The sequence below is a fragment of the Haemaphysalis longicornis genome, unplaced genomic scaffold (assembly GCF_048455015.1).
Source record: "Haemaphysalis longicornis isolate Haplotype H1 unplaced genomic scaffold, Haemaphysalis longicornis Haplotype H1 scaffold_371, whole genome shotgun sequence".
Classification (NCBI taxonomy): domain Eukaryota; kingdom Metazoa; phylum Arthropoda; class Arachnida; order Ixodida; family Ixodidae; genus Haemaphysalis; species Haemaphysalis longicornis.
In genome coordinates, this window is record NW_027526356.1 from 88,801 (window position 1) to 109,059 (window position 20,259).

Genomic DNA, 20,259 nt, shown 5'->3' on the forward strand with positions numbered 1-20,259 from the left:
TTACAAAAAAGGTTCCAAGAAAACTTTGAAAGGTTGTGTAACGTATTAAAAAATTTAAAGCCGTTTCACTCAACGTAAAGCTGTCGGAAGTGCAGAGCAGTGATTCGCAGTTATAGGCTGCGGCGCCGTTATCCGCTCACTGCTACCACCCATCACTGTCTTCGCCTCCCTGTCTGACTGCTCTCTTGAAGAATTGAACGGATTTTCAAATTTCCCGTCTTCGCAGTCCAACCACCTTCACCTTCACAGCGTGGATTTGAGCCAATTTTCCGCTTACTATTGTAGAAACCGACCTTGCAGGCGTTCCTAACTAAATGGACGCGAGGGATGCCGGTTACATACGCAGATTTTGCCTGAAATGTATCTTTTTTTTTGCGACAGTATGCCCGTTGGCATAAATACTGCGTCACAGGTATAGATTAACCCCCGTTTTGCGAAGAAACTCAAGCAGGGAGCGATAATGGGGTCCCCAAATCCACCGATGAAGGTCAGGTGGTCTGCCAGGGTGGAGGCCTGTGCCTCGGAGGTGTCTTATTCTCGCCGCTTCCAATGAAGGGCAAGTCCACAGAAAATTTCCTGTGACCGCATCTGCGGCAGGAGCCGTGCAAAAGGGGCAGTTCTGTGCGAACGGGGCATGGTAACGTGGTGGCCACTCCCGGGTAACGGCGGGAGAGAGGGCTACACCAACACGAAGTCTTCGCAGCAAGACCTCCTCCCACGAGCGAGTCTGCTAGGGAAGTCCGTTCCACACGGTGGAATAAGAGCTCGTGTGGCGCGGCGAAGATCTTCTTTCCTTTGGAGAAACTGTTCTGGGGTGTCTAGTGGCAGTAAAGGCAATGGTCGAGGAATAAATGCAGTGTGGCAGGCACCATCCGCCGCAATGTGAGCGGGGAGAGTATTTCGCCGGACCCACGAGAGCAGCAAAGGGCAGGGGTACGTGTCCAGTATGTCGTGAATGTCCCTCGAGACAGCTGAATTGTTACTTACTCGACGTAAACCATGTATGGCCGCCGTGGAGTCTGTGTAAATTTGTTAAGCAGTACCTCCAGGGGCTTGATGAAGTGCAGCAGTTAGCGCTTGCAAGCCGTCCTGGATGGCCGTAAGCTCGGCCAGCATAGACGGCAGGGTGCGGCGTGTTTCGTAGAAGCACATTTGACAGGACTCTGGTTGGAAAGGACATTGGAGTGTTGTGGCCACCACGTCGCCCTTGGCCCCAGCGTCCACAAATGCCTGCACCAGCTGGGGTTGAGATTCAACCGCCAGTTCTTGTGCGACCTGGAACAGCGTGTCAGAATGTCCGTTGGATCGATTGTGCAGTCGCGTTAGTGGCCTGTTGTCGATCACCTGGTGGTATAGCCAAGGTGACCTGGTAACGGCGCAGTTTAGAGTTGTGGGTAGTGAACGACCCGTGTAGTTTCCTACCGCCGCTGCCTCAGCAACAAAGGTGAGTTTATGCATGCGGGCGGACCGACGCTGATGGACAAGCTCATCCAAGGTGTTAACTTGAGCTTCAGCCTGAAGAGCAGGGATCGGTGTTATCCTAGGGAGGCAGGTAATTGCACGCATTACGGCTCGGTTAATTTCCTCAAGTCGAGCCCATTCCGCCTGGTTCAAGTGTTGGAATTGGACCTGGTAAACAAGCCCAGGCTGGAGTACAGACCGCACCAATAGACGGGCCATTTTGGAACAGGGGCCACCAGACTTGAGATACGTCGGATGAGGTGAAGCATCTGTCCCGCTTTTTGGCGAGTGGAACCTAACCACACAGACGCTGACCCAGACGCATAAATTTCTAACCCCAGCACGCCAAGTGAAGTGGCAGTGCGTACAGGTCGGCCGCAGAGTTGTAATGAGATTGGGGACACCTCCAGTCGGCGACGGCACCAAGCACTGGCCACAGGCAGAATAGCTGTCTTCTCGGTGGAAAGTGTTAAGCCAGCATATTCACACCATTTCTGCGTGTCACACAAGGCTTGTTGAAGGCACGCGGTTGGCCGAGTCAGGCCTGACTGTGCAGTCCACACTGTGATATCGTCCGCGTACATTAGAAAGTGCATGTCAGGTATAGAGCGGAGATGCCAGGCAAGCGGCAACATAATAATATTCGAAAGGAAGGGCGAGATTACCGATCCCTGAGGCACTCCGCGGACAGGCTTAAAGCGACCGTAACTTGTCCCACCAATACGAACAGGAAATGATCTTTTTCTGAGGAAGTTCAGGAGGAAAGAGGAAACCTTGTCCGGGAGCAGAAGGCCTTAGAGAATTTCCAAAATGGCTCCTTGGCCAACGTTGTCGTATGCCTTTTGTATGTCCATGGCAAGCACTGTGCGCACTTTGTGTGACCGGCCACCTAGTAACACCATTGACGAGAAGTGGTCAAGGCCATCCTAGGTACCCAGACGGGGCCTAAACCAGATCTGCGCCGGGTGATACCACCGGAAAGTGTGGATCCACCATTGAAGCCGGGTTGCCAGCATGCGCTCCAACAGTTTGCACAGGGAGCACGTCAAGGCAATTGGACGCAAATTAGGGAGTTGATCGGGTGGCTTACCAGGCGTCGGTATCGGGACTATATCGGCGAAGAGCCAAAATTCTGGTATGTGACCAGAGAGCCACACCTCGTTATGGAGTCAAGGAGATTACTGAGGGCTGGATCGTCGAGATTCTTATAAACCTCGTACGTAAGGCCATCTGGCCCTGGAGCGGTCCGATGTTTGGCGTGATCAATCGCTGCAAGGAACTCGGCCATCGTGAAAGCCGATTGGATTCCACGAACGGCGTCATCAGGAGGGGAGGAAACGACGTGACTCGGCAGGGGAAACGGACACGGGTTTGTGGCCGGAAGAATGTCAAAGGCAGGGAACAGGGCGCGGGCAACCTCGGCGGCAAATTGAGCAGGATCCCTGTCCAATGCCCGACATGCACTGGCCGCCGCATCCGGAGTGCGGCCTCCACTTTCCATCGCACGAAAGGTGCGCGAGATGGATGACGTAGTCGCCGATGGGCCGAGCGATTCACACCAGCTCAGCCATCGCTGCCTTGAAAGACGCCTCTCATGACGCCTGGCAGCGGCAGTCAGACGTTGCAAGCGTATTCGGACCTCCACGGACGAGGGATCTCGGGAGGCAGCCACTTCAGCTTGTTTGCGCTGGGCCCATAGCTGTAAGAGTCGAAGGTCAGGCTTCGGCCGGGATTCCTCTACCCATGTGTCCTCACAGGCGCTTCGCAGGGACTCCTTAACGACAGTGATGGGGTCCGGACTTGGCGCCGTGAGCATTGTGTTGATGTTATCCCGGAACATAACCCAGTTTGATACCGTGCAGCGCCGTCGTAAGCGATGCGTCGACGTTGGGACAATGCCAAGCCTGATGGGATGGTGATCACTGCCCCAGCAGTCGGCCTCTCGGTGCCAGGAGACCGTATCGTTACCAAGCCACCAGGTTAAGTCGGCCGAGTAGGGTGGCATCCGGGGATGAGTACATCGGCGCATACGACACGAGATATCGTTAAGGAGGGTGAAGGCACATCGCTGAAGTAGTCAAGTAGCACCCGTCCGCGTGCACTTGTGGTAGCATAACCCCAGTCGCAATGAGGGGCATTAAAGTCCCCGGCCACAAGTATGGGACAGGCAGCGTGGGAATGGCGGAGAGATGTCAACCCGCCCAGTCTTAGACGGGGCGCCCGCCCGCTATGTGGACGTACATAGCATGACACCAAGATTATTGCGGACTTGGGCAGTTGTACTTTCACCACAACCACTTCTTGCCTTTCCGTACACCACTCGTCTAGGGGGATCTGAGTCTGCGGGTAAGCCGTGAGCACATAGATGTCGGATTTGCCTGGCGGAGATTTATTGGAGCCACAACGCCGATCATATATGGATGGCGTAGCGTAAGCCGTGAAATTTGGGAGGCGAGGTAGAGAGTTTGTCTCTTGTAGTAGGAAGGCCCACGCTCGCAGTTTGCCTAGGCGAACACGTTCCCGAAGCTCCCCAATCTTTGCTGTGAGTCCACGACAGTTCCATTGGACTATATATTGTGGCACAGGCATAGTGAAATGAGATTTAACTTAGTTGGGCTGCTAACACTGACACCAAGTTCTGCAGCTGCTGCACCACGAACTGTAGAAGCTCATGGTGTGTGAAAGCAGAAGGGACAGGCTTTGGTGGGGTCATGCTTAATGGGGCGAAACGGGGCTGACTCGACCGGTCTTGTTTCGGTGGAGGCTGACGGGACGGTCGATGAATTAAGCGGGCACGGCGCTGTGTGAGCTTAGTCACTTCAGTTTGCGGCTGGTCTATCTCTTCGAGCTCTTCTGTATCCGAAGACAATTGTACAGTTTGACTGTGCTGTTTCTTCCGGTGGCGGGAGCCACGGAGCACATCCCGGTATGACGGCTGGAAGTAATCCAAAGGCTCCAGAGCGTCTTCTACTACTACTTCCTCGCTTTCCTCCGCCAAACAGCCGAAGCGGTAGGACAGAAGAATATCGTTAGGCTTAGACTGGCGTCCGAACGCGCGTCGCTTAGCGCGAGTAGCTTTGCACTTAGTAGGGCACTTTTTGTCCGTGATGTCATGGTCATCCGTGCGACACAGACCGCATCGAAACTTGACTTGCGGTGAGACGGACGACGACTCAGCCAGTGCCTCTGATGCCGAAGAAGCCGTTGGTTCCGAGGCCGTTGTCAGTGGTGGTTTTGTGACAGGGAATGGGCACGATTTGCTCATGTGCCCCTGACGGAAGCATTGATAGCAATGAACCACACCGGCCTTGTATGGACGTGGGCGAAGAACGCAGCCATTGTAGAAAATACGGTCCGGTGGCTCTAACGGGCCGCGAAGAGTTACGAGACACGTGCGGCCAGCTCCCATGTAGCGGACAAGAACCTGGTGCGTGGAGCACCGGATACTAGCTTGCAGGTCTTCAGGCTTCTCTCCGCGGTCTACTCCCGAAACAACATAGCGTCGGATGTCAGTACCGGACAGCAGGTACGCTTGTATGGGTAGCTGTTTTTCAGCCGACAGAAGGATATGGTGCAGTGCGCACAGTCGCTGGGCAGCCTCAAGAGACGACACCCAGACAGACACTGTGTTGGTTCGGTTGTGGTATGCGTAGCCAGCAAATCCGGATGTTCCTAAACATCCGTCGAGCGCCTGCTTCAGTGTCTTTGTCGGAAGAGAGAGGATGTTGAATCGCTCTCGAGGTTTGATGGCAAATTTGTACACCGAGGGACTCTGCCCCTTGGTTGTAGGGCCCGGGGATGTGGCGGCGGCTGTACAGAATGATGTAGCTGTCGTTGTTGTCTTCCGTCCATCGGTCCCTTGCAGGGATGTGTTTGCGACAGATGTACACGCCCGTTTGGCCGCAGGTGAGGGTGAAACCTCAGTCGTAACTTGGGCCGCACCTTTGTCCGATGGCCGCTTCGATAAAGTAGAGGGGTCAGCCGAGGGTAGCGGGAACGGTAGCGTTACCTCCATTGGCATTGGGTCGTCCAGTGCCGGGTTTGAAGCGAAGTCGGAGAAGCGGCGAGCGTCGTCCCAGGTTGAGTGAATTGCGCTACGCAGAGCTTTTCCGACATGCGTGACATAGGTCCGCTGCGTCGCACCCGCCCGTAATTGAGGGACAGAGTGGTTAGGCCTAGCGGCCGGTAAGCGGGATCCGATGCAGAGCAAAACCCCGAGGGGTCATCCTTTTGCTTTCCGTCGGACCGTGGAGGGGCCAGAGATGTCCCAGCGTCGTTACAGATCACTGGAGGTGAAAAACCAGCCGAAAAACACGAGTTCAGGCGAAAACACCGAGCAGAGGAAGAACACAAACGAACCGCTCCTTCTTCGTCGTCTTCGTCTCCTGTAATGTATCTGCACTTTCCTTTGCGCGAAACAACAGGGGGGCACATGACGAGCACCAGGGGCTCAGGAGTTTGGAACGGTTATGCGTGTGTAATCCGCTTGGACGCCCGCTTGGACGCCTCTGTCACGGGCTCTACTTGGGTCCGTTTTGTCGCCGCGCCGTCTGACTACGGCAGTCGCTTGACCTTGTACAGCGAAAGAGCAACGATGACAAGACCCTCTTAAGTGCTCTACACTCTAGACAAATGCGCCGTCCGAACACTTTGACTCGCTACGTCAGGCATTCCCCGACAAGGAAGCCAAAACCTTTCTGGTGGGCTCAACGTGCAAAGGTTCCCTGCGTTACAGTAAAATTCCTTTCGTATATCCCAGCAACGGGTTCTGCTGTCGCTAGCGCATCTGCCACCGTTAAACGATGTGAGCAAACACCTAATCACTCCTCTAATACACGTCGCGTCTAAAAGCACTTCACTTCTGATAATAGTGCATGCTTCTTCACTAAATCGAGATACGCAAACACCTGAGACATAATTGCCGCCTAGTTACATGACTACAAATGTTAGAAAAAGTGTAACAAGATGGATAATTTGACATAAAACAACTTACCTCTTTTACCCTCAGATTTTCAGGAACGGTGACATTAATTGTGTGACTGCATCCCTTTGGAGTAGAAGATGGGTTCACTTTCAACGTAGGGTGACCGGGCCCCCGTACAGGTGGTAGGAAGAGTCGGCCCAGCACATCTGTGGCTGGAGAATAAGGACAAGGCTAAAGTTTTTTTTTAACAAAACACTCACACGCGCAAAACAAAAAAAACTTTGGTTCAACTAGAAGTTTCTTATTGCATACTGTGCAATTGTAATCTTCAACGTCATAATCACAGGTTTGCAAGTACGACTTCAGCGTTGAAACCTAACAGTCATTGCCATAGGCTGCTGGTGCTGTCTATGCCACCGGTCACCTGAGCCTAACGTTCCCCGTCAATTCCGCTCTGATCCCGCATGAAAAAAGAAAACATTATATGTAATGTGTACGGCGTTATTTTTTTATTTCATATCACGGCAGAAAAATTGCTTTCCGAAATTTTTCTTTTTTCTGGGTACATCTTGAAATTTGCCATTACTGGAACTCTGCGAAAATCAAGCTTCTAATTTTGGAAAGCCTCATCTGACCTGAAAGCACTATAGCCAGGGGTCGGGTGTCGGAAGTGTTGCGAGCTCGTCAACATGAGTCTGTCACGCAAACATAATGGTACTGCTAGCGCCGGCGCCACCGCATCAGTAGAAATATTACCCTTTTTTTTTGTTCGCCTGCGCACTTCACCAATAGACCAGTAACGAGCTACGTCAGAGTCGGGGGCACGACAGGCCGAGTTACAGCATTACAGCAAAATAAACAAAACAGCCAGTGCAGACACTACATAATCAAAAGCCATAGGCGTACAACGAGCTCCTATCCCTAATTACATTTCGCAGTGCCAGCGCTTCAGCAAGAAAAGCGCACCAGCACGACTTCGGAAAATAAAATAAAGATACAGGAATATCAGTTACACGATAACCTAGTGTTTTTGTCTATTTTTATTTGTTACTGAATGATTCTGAACGCCTTTGTTAGTACTCAAGCTGATCGGAGTGTATTATAGAGGAGCATCTACCAGCGGATGAATACAACCTTAACTCCATTGCCTCCTGGCTTCTGCAGATTCGTAGCTTTCTCAACCTCCGATAATTTTGCCTTCTTCGTTCTGTTTTGCCAGTAAACCCTACGTAACGCCCAAATTTATCTAGTATAAAACGGTTCCTTTCAAGGACGTCTTGTCAGTGTAACAAAATGCTTTTTTAAGGCTTTATCTGTTAAATTTTCTGGTTGTCACTTCCCCCTTTTACTCTTCAGTAGCCAAAAAATGGAAACGCGACCCTTACGTATGAGCCTTGCAGCACCACGCAACACTGTAAATAAAGAAGACTGTGTACTCGATCCAAAAAGAGTGACAATGGAATCCTTGGTACAAAACAAACTATCCACAATCGTTTCCGGCAATATAGTTACGTAGCCGCAGGACAAATGACGCCAACCATAATTGAATGGGATGAGTGATCTATTTGGATTATTTGCAAATAAACTATGAGAATGCCCGCGCTGGCTGCCCCACACAGATTCTTCGCCGCCAGGGCCGGGAACCGCAGGGTTATGCACCACTTCTCGCTTCATCGTCGACTTGTAACATTGTCTCTTTGTCGAAGCACGCTGTCCCGGTCGAGGTCACAGTAAATGCACAGCTTAGGTTGGGAGGCGATATCACACGCAAAGAAAGAATGAGATGTCCTTGCCACCACGAATAGGGATGATGTTGGTGAGAACGGGCCCCCGAACAGCAACGCTCGCCGACGCGATGTATGTTCAAAGCCCTTGGATACACGCCGGAGAACTGTTAGGGAGACCGTCGTCCACTTCTGGTCAGGTAACTGCTGGTCAGGTCGGCTGGTCTCGGCGGGTCAAGGGCACGGTACACGGGGTTGGGGAATGGTCACACCTATGGCTCGCTGGGGCCGGGCCGGTCCGACACGTTCCATTAGCCTTGAGACGACCCTTTCAGGAGCCACGATAATTTGAAGCTTGGGGGTGAGGACTGATATTGGATTGACAGGGGATCAAAACTGCTAAGTATTACAGAAGACCAGTGTATAACCAGTTGTCAGGGTAGTTGCTTTTAAAATGTGTAGTGAATAGCGGAGTGAATAATAACGGTAAATAGCAAACGTGGAAGGAACAGTTGGCCGTATACAAAAACTTCATTGATCAATAGGCAGCATTCTATTCACCCTTTTTGGCGCTGCAAGTATTATAGTGATGTTTTCTTTTTTTAAGAAACGGTAACTGGCATTTACATTTTTATTATACACCTTCCATTATAGTGCGTCCTAGGCGATGTCTCTTGTGTGCATTACTGTATAGATTACCAGTTGTTTCACAAGCTAATCATCGGTCTAAAAGACTAATTCAGTAATTATTCTTGCATTTGCAGACACTGTTCCCTGAAAATTTATTATTTCTAACAAAATTATTTGCACAGAACGAAGGTGGAGTTGAAAACCGACGCACAAGTACTTACAGCCCGGCAAGATGAGCTTCACACAAAAAAATAGGAACTCTCGGAATCCATCCAGGAAGATGAACAGCAACCTTGGGAAAGCTTTTGATTGTGTTAAGCACTGCAAAAAAGTGTAATGGTTGTTTTAGCGTCATAATGAAACCATGAGACCGCGTGGCTGGTCGTGTACGATTTGATTAAAGATTGAACACATTTACCTATTTGAAGTACTCATCTTATGATTCACAATGCTTGTTTCACCGCGCCCCGAATTTCGCTGTCTCACCCCTTTTCTCTCAGACGCCAGGACCCCTTCATACGTATGAAATGCAAAGACCGCAACAAGGCCCGTTCACCCTCCCATTTTGGTATCTCGTTATCATGTTATTACAAGAAAACAGATTGAAACGTGGCTGATCAAGATCCCTTGAATGGCAACACATGTTGTGTGCGTGACTGGGACAGAATGAATACCCTGCATCGACTATTACAGCCAAGCGCCATATGTCGCGAAGAATTACTAACGGTGACTTTTATACGCCATACCTTTTCGTCCATTCTATTTTACGATATCACATGCCGCGGCGGATTAGTGGCTGTCATCGTGCTGCTGAAACCAGGGCGCGGGTTCGATTCCCGCCCAAGATAGAGGCGATATGCAAAAAAGTGCGTGTGTCTAGATTTCGACCCACATCAGAGATCCCCTGGTAATTGTAATTAATCTGAACACCTCAAATGCAGCGCGCCTCGTAGTCAAAGCTCAGCTTCGGTGCGCTAAAGCGTAAATTTTGATTCCCATCATTACGGACTCCCAACAAGCCTGTCGGCTGTATCAAGCTGGCCTTGCACAAGCCCAGGCCCTCCCTGTGCTCCAACACCTTCCCGAGGACATTGAAATTTCTATCGTCTGGACCCCAGGCTATGCTGGCCTTGTCGGGAATGAGGCGGCTCATGCCGCAGCCCGCGATCTCCTTACCCGGGCACTCCCAACCGCAAGGACCGACACCGCAGGGCGCCTCATCTCTGACCATGAAATCCTAACTCCACTGGGCTCTACCTACAGCTCCCTCCTCACGCACTACACACACATCAGAAGAACATACCCTCCTCCACACCACAGTCTCTCCAACCACCAAGCTCACATATATCGGCGTCTACAAACAGAAACCTTCTACAACCACACTATCCTCTCCCACATATCTCCGTCCATTTCCCCCACAACTGCCCACAATGTGACACCCCTCTCACAACCTACCACCTTGTGTATTCATGTCCCCACCACCCCCACCCCATTCACTCCCCCTCCCTTCAGCAGTGGGAGTCTGCGCTGACCAGCTCGGCGCCGGAGCATCAAATCGCCCTGGTGCAACGAGCCCTGGATTCGGCGCAGGCTCGCGGCCTCCTGGACGTAGGAGGCCGACCACGTCCCTTTCCAGCTCCCTTGGCTGCTCAATAAAAAAATTTTTTTACCACCACCACCACCTTATGATATCGCTTCCTCGCTTCTTGGTATGCCTGATTGTGTGCACGCATATCTCTGCGTTGCAGATCAATGGGCAGCTGCGCATGCATTGCATAAACAACGGTGTTTCAGCAAATCGACTTCATCTGCCTGTTGCTGGCACCTGTGCTTCTTCGCGCTGCTCTTTTTATTGTTTGAGTATTTATTTAATTACTTTAAATGTGTATACTGCCAGGCTGACTTTCATGCCTTTCTTTTACCTGCATCCTTCCTTCCTTCTTAACAATCTATAACCAACTGCCCATATTCTCTGCCGCGGGTACGTACACCCGATGCGCAAGAAAAGTAATTTCAGCCTTCCGAGCTCCTCTTGTTGCGTATCTCCTTCTGTAAGCTCTACCTCATACAACTTACGCGGAAATAGAAGTCTGACATGCAATTTTGCTGCATAGTGAAAGTCAGTGTAAGTGTACAGATCTCTGGCCAGCTCTATTCCAAAATTTAAACACCCCGCTGTGGCCTACTCTTCGCTCATGTATTAAACTACCGCTATTACACAGCCATGCCCGGGCGTGCAATATAAGAATGAGTACGACATATCTTGAGTTATAAAAACGTGCAAATAGGGCAACATCTACCTAAATTTCCTTAAATATTTCTTAGGACAAATCCTACAATTACTTTGCAGACATTGACCAGCGTCAGATATATCAGCAGAGAATAGTTAGATATTTTGGAAGGGCCTGCGAGATAATAAAAAATTTCCGAAATACACCTTCTAGCCTCTTTTGAGCAAAACTGTATGCCAATACACACCAATGACTTAACCGTATCCAACGTACGTAGAAGAAAGCAGATAAAATACTAGGCTTTCCGGCCAAGCCAACATTCTGGTTGTCAATGTAATGTTGGTGCTTATAAAAAGTTCCTACTTTATTTAGGCGCTAAGGCGACCTTAATACGCCGATTTTACTTTTCGTCTTGTATGCGGTGAGTCACCGCGAAGCTCTTAACAATTTAGGCTTTTTTGTTTGCTCTCAGTATGCGGCCCATTTACTTGTCGTAATTAGGTTAGCTGCAAACAAATGTCAATTCCAGTCTTCTGTCAAAACATGTTGTCCTAAGGGAGGCATATTGGGTAACATAAAACGGCTGCAACGCATCTTATTGTAACCATTCCAAAACAAATTAGAAGTACTTGGATTGCGGCTACGACAAAGTAACCGCCAGAAGTTCTATACCTGCTGGTGCCACGTATAATTATCAGGTGTATTTTATATAAATAACATGATGCCGTTCCTCCGGAGCAATTTCACCGCTTCACAAAGCCGGAATAGAACGACTAGACCCAGGTATATCTGCTAGAATAATACCGTTACTGCTCCAGAATTGATTAGGTTCATTCACAAGAATTCTACATTACAAATGTAAAAAGCACGCGCTTTGTTATTCCTTCCATTCATTTAGGCGGCACCCCGGTCAGTCGTGTTTTGTGTCGTGTACTCGTTTGGCTTCGCTGTTCAACCTTACTGACACCGTGGCCTAGCGGATGTTTTTAAAAACAATAGTCTTTTCTAAGGTGAAAGCCATAAATCCCCATGCTTCATGTAACACGTTGTGAGGTACAAACATATTCACTAACGCCTTCTGTATCAGAACAGGTATTATGCACGGGAAGCTTGCCCGAGCCTCTCTGAGGGTGCGGTCACATTAAAGAGGCATAATTGTTTAAGCAAAGATAAATGGTGTTTATTTACAAGAGCGCAGTTTCCCGTTGTTGACGAGGAGCGCTTGGACCAGCGTTGAACCCTCTTAAGCTACCTATGGCACCAAGACGCAAGAACAGAGGCCCTCGCTATGCATTTAGCGAATCACAATAGGGAATGAGGGGCTCGTTGAATTTACACAGAAATAAGGGCTTGCCAGTCGAGAAAGCCTCAGGAAGCAAAGGAGACAATGTGGTAGGTCATTGAGAGAGATAAATAATTTGTAAAGAAAGAAAGAAAGTGGAGAAAAAATGCCTTTCGGGTGGGATCCGAACTTACGGCCTCCAGAATACGCGGCCTCCAGGGAGCGTAAGAGGGTTCAATGCTGGTCGACCACTCTCGAAATGTTGTAGACACTCGTGTCACAGCTTGGGGTTTAAAAAGAAGGTCCCCTTCACCCCGAGTAGTCCGAGTGGCGCTGGCTACCACCCCCAAGTGCAGGCAACAAAAAATAACCTTAACATAACTACCCGTGGAAATGGTGGGGAAACAGCCCCGCCGGTAGCTTATCGCACCAGACCGTTATTCTGGAAGTCGTTGGTTCCGATCCCACCCGGCGGGAATTTTCTCACCACTTTCTTGCTGACTCAAAAAATTCTTCTGTCTCTATGACTACCGCATTCTCCCCTTGACTTTCCGAAGTTTTCTTGACTGCCAACCCTTATTCTGTCCTAATTCACCGAGCCCCTTGTTGCAGATTTATAATTTACCGCCAACATGAGCAGTAATGATGATGAGAGAGTCGCCGACAACGAAGTGGCACGTTCACGTGCCTGGCGATGCGTGAGGGCACGTTCGCTCGTGGTTGAGTTCGTAACGCTACGCTTGGACTACTGTGCACGGCCTTGCGTCGCCCTCTTTACGGCGCCAATAAACGCTGAAGGCCGGCTTTCCCTTTTTGTATCAATGGTGCTGAAATCCGGGAAGCAAGCCAGCGTTGCGGCGAGCCTTCTCCTGACGAGCTTGGTACGCCTCTCTTCAGCTACGACCGGCATGGAACGTATGAAGAACGAGCGTGCGTCACGGCGGGCTATGAACACGAAGATTATAAGCAAGGTGGACCAGCTGCTACAGTCCCAGCAGTTAGACCTTTCCGTCCATCGTGCCTTTCACGGGCGTCTTCGAGCGACCAATGCAGCACTGTCGGCACTTAACGCCTAGCTTGAATCCCACCTGACCGACGCCCAGGCAGCGGAAGACTACGCTTCGGTCACCGAGTATGACGATGCAGCGACCAGCGTAATGGCTTTACTCGAGCATGACATGGAGGTGTTGAGGTCATCTTCGACGCTCCAGACTGCTTCTCCATTGGAAGACGCCAGCGGAGACCGCCGGGCTGCGACGTCTACCGAACAACTCATGCCAACTACTCGTGAATTTGGAGCACGTCTCCCGGAGCTAGAACTGTTGAGCTTCGACAGAGCGATAACGCGGTGGAAACCTTTTTGGGACATGTTTTGACATTCCGGCCACGAGAATCCCCGGCTGTCTAATATTGACCGCTTTTATTACTTGCTTTCGCTTCTTGGCGGAGCTGCTGCTGAAGCCGTTGCTGGCCTGCAAGTGACAGAGTCGTGCTATCTGAGATGCTCATGATATTTTAAAGAATCGTTTTGGAAATTCCAAAGTGATAGAGCAGAAGGATTTTGAAAATGTGCGGAAGCTCCGACCTGTGGACTCAGCCAGCAACGTGGCCGCTTTGAGGAAGGAGGAGGAGGAAACAACTTTATTGGGAAAACACCTGCTGCGGGGACGCGGCCTAGGACGTCTTGATAGCTGGGCCCCTGTCAAGGCTTACTTGCGCGTCCTCTGGGGGAGGAGCACTTTCAGGCCGTTGACGGTTCAGGGCAGCCATCACCAGCTGCCATCACCAGCTTTGAGGAAGCTGTATGACCACGTGCGAATGAACCAGCGAGGACTGGAAAGCTTGGGCGTGGGCATTTCTTCTTACGCGGCTATGCTGAATGAAGTGCTTTTAAAGATGATACCTGGCGACATTATTGTCGATTACGTGAAACAGCAGAGCGTTGCTGCCAGCACCGCTTCCACGAGCAGTCAGAGTTCTTCTGCCCAGGACGTAGAACATCTACTGTTTTTCATCCGAGTGGAAGTGGAGTGCAGAGAAAGAAGCTTCCAGATCAGCAAGCCTCAACGAAGTGAGGAGGCTGACCGAGGGCCCAAGAAGCAGCAGTCTATTCCGACCGCTGCTGTCCTGCCCAGCAAGGCACAAACTTCGTCTTGCTTATTCTGCTCCGCAAAAGATCACAGAACGGAAGAATGTCCGAGCTACATCCCTTTGGCCGACAAGCGCATCCGCCTAGCAAGTGACGGCCGATGCTACAGATGTACGGCCAAGGGGCATCTCGTGCGGAGTCGCCGAAAGAAGGTCCGGTGTGGGACATGTAAGCTCCGCCACGCCACCACAATGTGCACCCCCGCTCGGAAACCGTCGGAATCGGCTGCAGAAACACGACATGCAGTGATGCACGTCAACACACGCAAATCAGCCATCCCGCGACGCTCCAGCGACGTCTTACTACAGACGTTCCGGGCTTGGATTATGACTTCGCCTCATTGCTGCTACGTACGTGGAGTTTTTTATAACGGCAGCCAACGCACTTTCATTAGACAAGATGTTGCCTCTGAGCTAAAGTTGGCTGCGATTGGCGAGATGGATCTGGTCATCAGTGCTTTCGGACGATCTGGGTGTCCTAGTCAGAAGTGCAAAGTCGTCGCAGTGACCCTTCGGAATCAGCATGACAGCGTCGCTGTGGACATAGAAGCAATCTTCATGCATTTCATCTGTGAAGAGATGGCAGAAGCACCGTAGGACAACGCGTTTCTTTTCTTCAACGCCTAATCGCCGAAGGGAAACCACTAGCTGACGCCATCGTCTTTCCAGGCCTAGAGCACGAACAAGGAGTCAGCCTACTTGCTGGCTCAGACCAGATCTGGAAGCTAATGCCGAAATCAAGCGAGGTGCAGTGGGAAGACAAGAATCCATCACTAATCGCCATCAAGACGAGCATGGGATGGACCCTACAAGGACCGTTTTCCATGGCAGAGAGTGAAAGCCACAAAAGCAGCAGCCTCGTCTGTGTTCTCCGCACGGACACGCACGAAAAGGAAGACCTCACTTTCTCGCTTCAGCGATTTTGGGAACTGGATGCCATCGGAATCATGAACTGTCCGAGTTCTCATCCTGATGAAGACGTGTTGTGCAAATTCAACGAATCAGTTGAGTATCGAAATGGGCGCTATAAAGTAGCACTCCCATGGAAGTCCACACCAGTCGCCATAGCCGACAAGCGCAAGGTTGCACTCTCGAGGCTACATGGATTAGCTCGACGTATTTCTTCAAACGAAGAACTGATTAGGGCTTACGACAAGGCTATAGGCAATATCAGAAGGATGACCACACCGAAAAGGTTCTGAGAGGTGTGCCTTTCCCAGAGCATGTATACTACATGCCGCACCGTGAGATCATCTACGAAGCGTCAACAACCACTCGCCTTCGTGTCGTTTTTGACGCGTTCTCACATGCTGCTGGAGCCTCTTCCTTGAACAGCCACCTCGAAAAAGGACCGAATCTCAACGCGGACCTTCTGAAAATGTTGACCAAGTTTCGACTGTTCGTGATTGGGATCACAGCCGACGTACAAAAGAGCTTTTTACAGATTGGCATCCGCGAAGAAGATAGAGATGCGTTACGTTTCTTGTATCATCTGCTACCAAGCTTTTACCAAGAATTGAAGAGATGCAATGACTCGAGTCCCTTTCGGGAGCACGTCTAGTCCGTTTCGGCTGTCGGCAGTCTTGCAATACCACTTCAGTCATGTCGACAGTAGGTACCGAGATACGGCGGCAGGGCTGCAGAGAAGCTTCTACGTAGACGATTTAGTTTTTGGAGCTGCCAACTCGCATGAAGCTGTATGAAGAGACTAACGAAATAATGGGTAAGGCTGGTATGAAGATGCAGAAATGGACAACAAACTGCCACCTGCTACGAGAAAAGTTTTGCCAGGATAACGAAAACTCTGCGACAACAAGACCTTCCACAACCAAAGTTTTTGGATTAAACTGGAACTTGATTGACGCTACTATTCGTATAAATCTTGAGTCGGTTGAGGAAGCCCTCAATGCAACAACGACAAAGCGAAACGTACTGTAAGCCGCATCCCGCATTTTTGACCCGCTGAAATTGTTAGCACCATTCACCATCAGAAAAAAAGATTTTGTTTGAAAAGATCTGGATGCAAGGGCTAGATTGGCAGCAGACCCTACCATGTGGTACATCGGACGAATGGGAGAACTGGTGCGAGGAACTACGAGACGTTAAGGCTTTTTGTGTTCCATGACAGCAGCTTGCCGAAATCAGCCTGGGTGATCGCTTAACCCTGCACGTGTTCACCGACGCGAGCCCTTCTGCATACGGAGCAGTGGCATATTTGAGAGCTGAAGATAGCTCGGGCAAAGTTAGTGTTCAGCAGCTCATTTCTAAAGCCCGAGTTGCTTCACTCAAGCCTGTCACGTTGCCTCGTCTCAAACTTATAGCCACTCTCCTCGGAGCTCGGCTCACTAGACTGCTGCTGGGAACATTACCTTTTAGTGGAGTCGATTATTTCTGAAGGACGGATTCCCGAATTTGCTTGAGTTGGGCGCGATCTGCAGCAACTAAATGGAAACTGTTTGTTTGCAATCGTGTCGCTGAAATACAAAGTCTAATGGATCCGTCTCACTGGAGACACTGTCCGAGGAAAACAAACCCGGCTGACCTAGTGACAAGAGGAATTCCTGCCAACTACTTGACAGTCAGCCGTCTTTGGTGGCATGTGCCAGACTGGCTGTCGGGCCCGCAAGAAGCATTGTCAAAAGAAAATGACTCATCCGAGGACCGAACAGAAATAACGTACGCTCTTTCTGAAGCGAGGAACTGGGATGAGGTGGCTGTTTTGGCGTGTCAGTGTGCACCGCAGCAGGAGCCTCTTTTCGACCTCAATAAGAAAAGCCACTGGACACGAGTGGTGAGGATTACCGCCTGGATCAGAAGATTCGTACACAATTGCCGCGACCAGGCCAACCGTCAGACAGAAGGAGCTCTCACTGATGAAGAGAAGAAAGAGAGCGAAAATACGTGGTTTAAGATTGCTCAAAGCGTAGCATTTGGCAACGAGCTTGCTGCGTTGTCCGCTAGCAAGCCCATAGACAAGACATCCACCGTTCGCGACCTCCATCCTTTTGTGGACAACAATGGCGTACTGGGAATCAGAACCCGCCGACATAATGCCGCGACCTCAGAACTTAGATGGCCGATACTGCTACCATGAAATCACCGTGCTACTCACCTGATTGTTGATAACGCGCATAGGCAACTTCTTCACAGTGGAGTCAGTGACTGCCTCGCTGAAATACGCGAGAGGTTCTGGGTGGTTCGAGGTCGACAATGCGTGAAAAGAGTACTCGGTCGCGGCAAAATTGTGTGCGCGTTTGAAGCTGCAACCTGCTACAGCTCCGGTCACACCACTGCCGAGTGACCGAGTCAACAGAGCTCACCCATTTCAGATCATCGGTGTTGACTTCGCAGGACTAGTGTTTGTCCGAGGAAGCAGCAGAGTGAAAGCGTACATCGTACTGTTTACGTGTGCGGTAGTGTGGGCGGTACATTTATAGCTTTGTAGTGACATGACTGTAAGCGCATTTTTGATGTCTTTCCGGAGATTTGTTTCGCGACGTGGTCTACCAAGTGTCATTTATTCTGATAACGCCTTGACCTTTCGCGCAGCCAGTCGGGATCTGAAAGTGCTATACGGAGTGTTGCGTGATGTTCAGGTGCAACATTTCTGTACTACAAACCACATTACGTGGAAGTTCACAGCTGCGCGTGCACCGTGGTGGGGTGGATTTTGAGAACGACTGATTCGCACTGTTAAGAACTGTTTGAGAAAAACATTAGGAAAGAACAGCTTCAGCTTTGAGCAGCTCACTACCATAATTTCTGAAGTAGAAGCGGTGGTGAATCCCAGACCTTTAACGTACCTTTCGACTGATCCTGCGGACAAGGAAGTGCTTACACCTTCACATTTTTTATGCGGTAGGCCAATTGTTACCCTTTCTTAGACGAACGACTCTCCTACGCTTGTTAGCTGCAGCAAAACTTCGAGGTTGTGGAAGCACAAGCAGCAAAAAATCAATGACTTTTCGAAATGTTGGCAGAAAGATTATCTACTGGCTTTAAGAAGTGCTCACAGCCGAACGGTACACCCTGCTAGCAGTGTCAAAGTAGGTTATGTAGTTGTTGTCAGAGAGTACAAACCCCCTGCGATGTTCTGGAGACTGGGCAAAGTCAACGAGGTGTACCTAGGAAAGGACGGTCACGTTAGAGCGTGCAAAGTGCAGCTAGCGGGTGCACGGGAATTGACTAGACCAGTGCAACTATTGCGCCCTTTGGAACTGTCTGAATGAACATTTAGTGGCGGGGAGGATGTTGCGGATTTATAATTTATCGCCAACATGAACAGTAATGATGATGAGAGAGACGCCGACAACAAAGTAGCACGTTCACGCGCCTGGCGATGCATGCGGCCACGTTCGCTCGTGATTGAGTTGGGAACGCTGCGCTTGGACTACCAGGCATGGCCTTGCGTCGCTCTCTTCATGGCGCCAATAAACGCTGAAGATCGGCTTTCCCTTTTCGTATCACCCCTTATTTCCGATTTCTTATTCCCTACATCCATAGCGAGGGCCTCTGTTCTGGCAGTCTTGGTGCCAAAGGTAGCTTAAGAGGGTTCAACGCTAATCGACCACTCTCTACATGTCGTAGGCACTCGAGTCACGGCCCAGGCGTTAAAAAGAAGGTACCCTTCACCCCGAATAGTCCGAGTGGCGCTGGTTACCACCCCCAAGTGCAGGCAACAAAAAATACCTTACCATAACTACCCGAGAAAGTGGTGTGGAAACAGCCCCGCCGGTAGCGTAGTGGTTATCGCACCAGACCGGTATTCTGGAGGACATGGGTTCAGATCCCACCCGGTGGGCGTTTTTTCACCACTTTCTTTCTGACTCAAAAAATTATTCATCTGTTTCTATGACCTACCGCATTCTCCCCTTTGCTTTCCGAGGTTTTTTTGACTGCCAACCCTTATTCTGTCTTAATTCACCAAGCCCCTCATTTCCAATTTCTAATTCGCTATATATATATATGTGTGTGTGCGTGTGTGTGTGTGTGTGTGTGTGTGTGTGTGTGTGCGTGCGCGTGCGTGCGTGCGTGCGTGCGCGTGCGTGCGTGCGCGTGCGTGCGTGCGTGCGTGCGTGCGTGCGTGCTAGACAATTGTTGCTATGTAGTGAAAAAGAAAAGGTCACAAGGTGATTTTCAGTTTGCTAAAAAAATTTGTTGAGTTCCTAGGTTATATACATAATACAGCTGACCCCCACACTCGATATAGCAAATACAGCTAACTCCCAAGCGAAACTGTCCTCATTAACGCATATGTAATGAGTCTTAACTCGCAATGTTGCATATCAAAATAGAAGTTCATTTTTTCGCACAGCCTTCTATGCCGAGATTAACCAGGAATTGTTGATGGGCTGCCCCGACCACAGCGCGTGCGCTTCTGAGTTTGTCAGTTTCATGAACGTTTTTGCGGCCCACAAGGGTTTTATAGCAGTGCCTTCGATTTGTTTCTTTGCCGCTAAAATATCTGCATGTAAATTTTCAATTTCCTTTTATTTCTAGGTCACCCAAACGTTTTCAGCTAACCTTGTATCTCTTTTGATTCCGGCTTAATATACACAGTTTCGTGATGGGTAATTTTGCTATTAGGCTCGTTTTTGTTCTTGCTGTTCAATTGTTTCATTTCATCGTGAAAAGGCCGCTGCGTGTTTCAGTAACAGTTTTGGTGGTCTTGCCATGTGGAGCTTGCCATGCAGATAAACTTGTCAATATACTTACCCGGGCAAGTTTGTCAACCGGTCCTTCCTGTGCCTGCTGTAACAGAAACAAATTCAAGACATCAATCCCATGACATCCAAGTTGCGCAACTGATGTGGCGCTTCCCATGCAGATAAACGTGTCAATATTGGCATCAGACACTTA

At 50.0% G+C, this 20,259-nt stretch overlaps 1 protein-coding gene across 1 annotated transcript in view; it reads right to left on the reverse strand.

The window, feature by feature from the left end:
• The window catches only part of LOC144178020 (uncharacterized), a 34,098-nt gene extending 13,875 nt beyond the window's left edge, over positions 1 to 20,223 (reverse strand). Inside the window, exons 1-3 of the mRNA XM_077705559.1 lie at positions 20,116 to 20,223; positions 8,961 to 9,060; positions 6,455 to 6,597 (exon numbers count right to left, since the gene is read on the reverse strand). Coding sequence (XP_077561685.1) covers positions 6,455 to 6,597; positions 8,961 to 9,060; positions 20,116 to 20,223 — 351 coding nt within the window. The remainder of the gene's footprint in view (positions 1 to 6,454; positions 6,598 to 8,960; positions 9,061 to 20,115) is intronic.
• Positions 20,224 to 20,259: the final 36 nt, after the last annotated feature.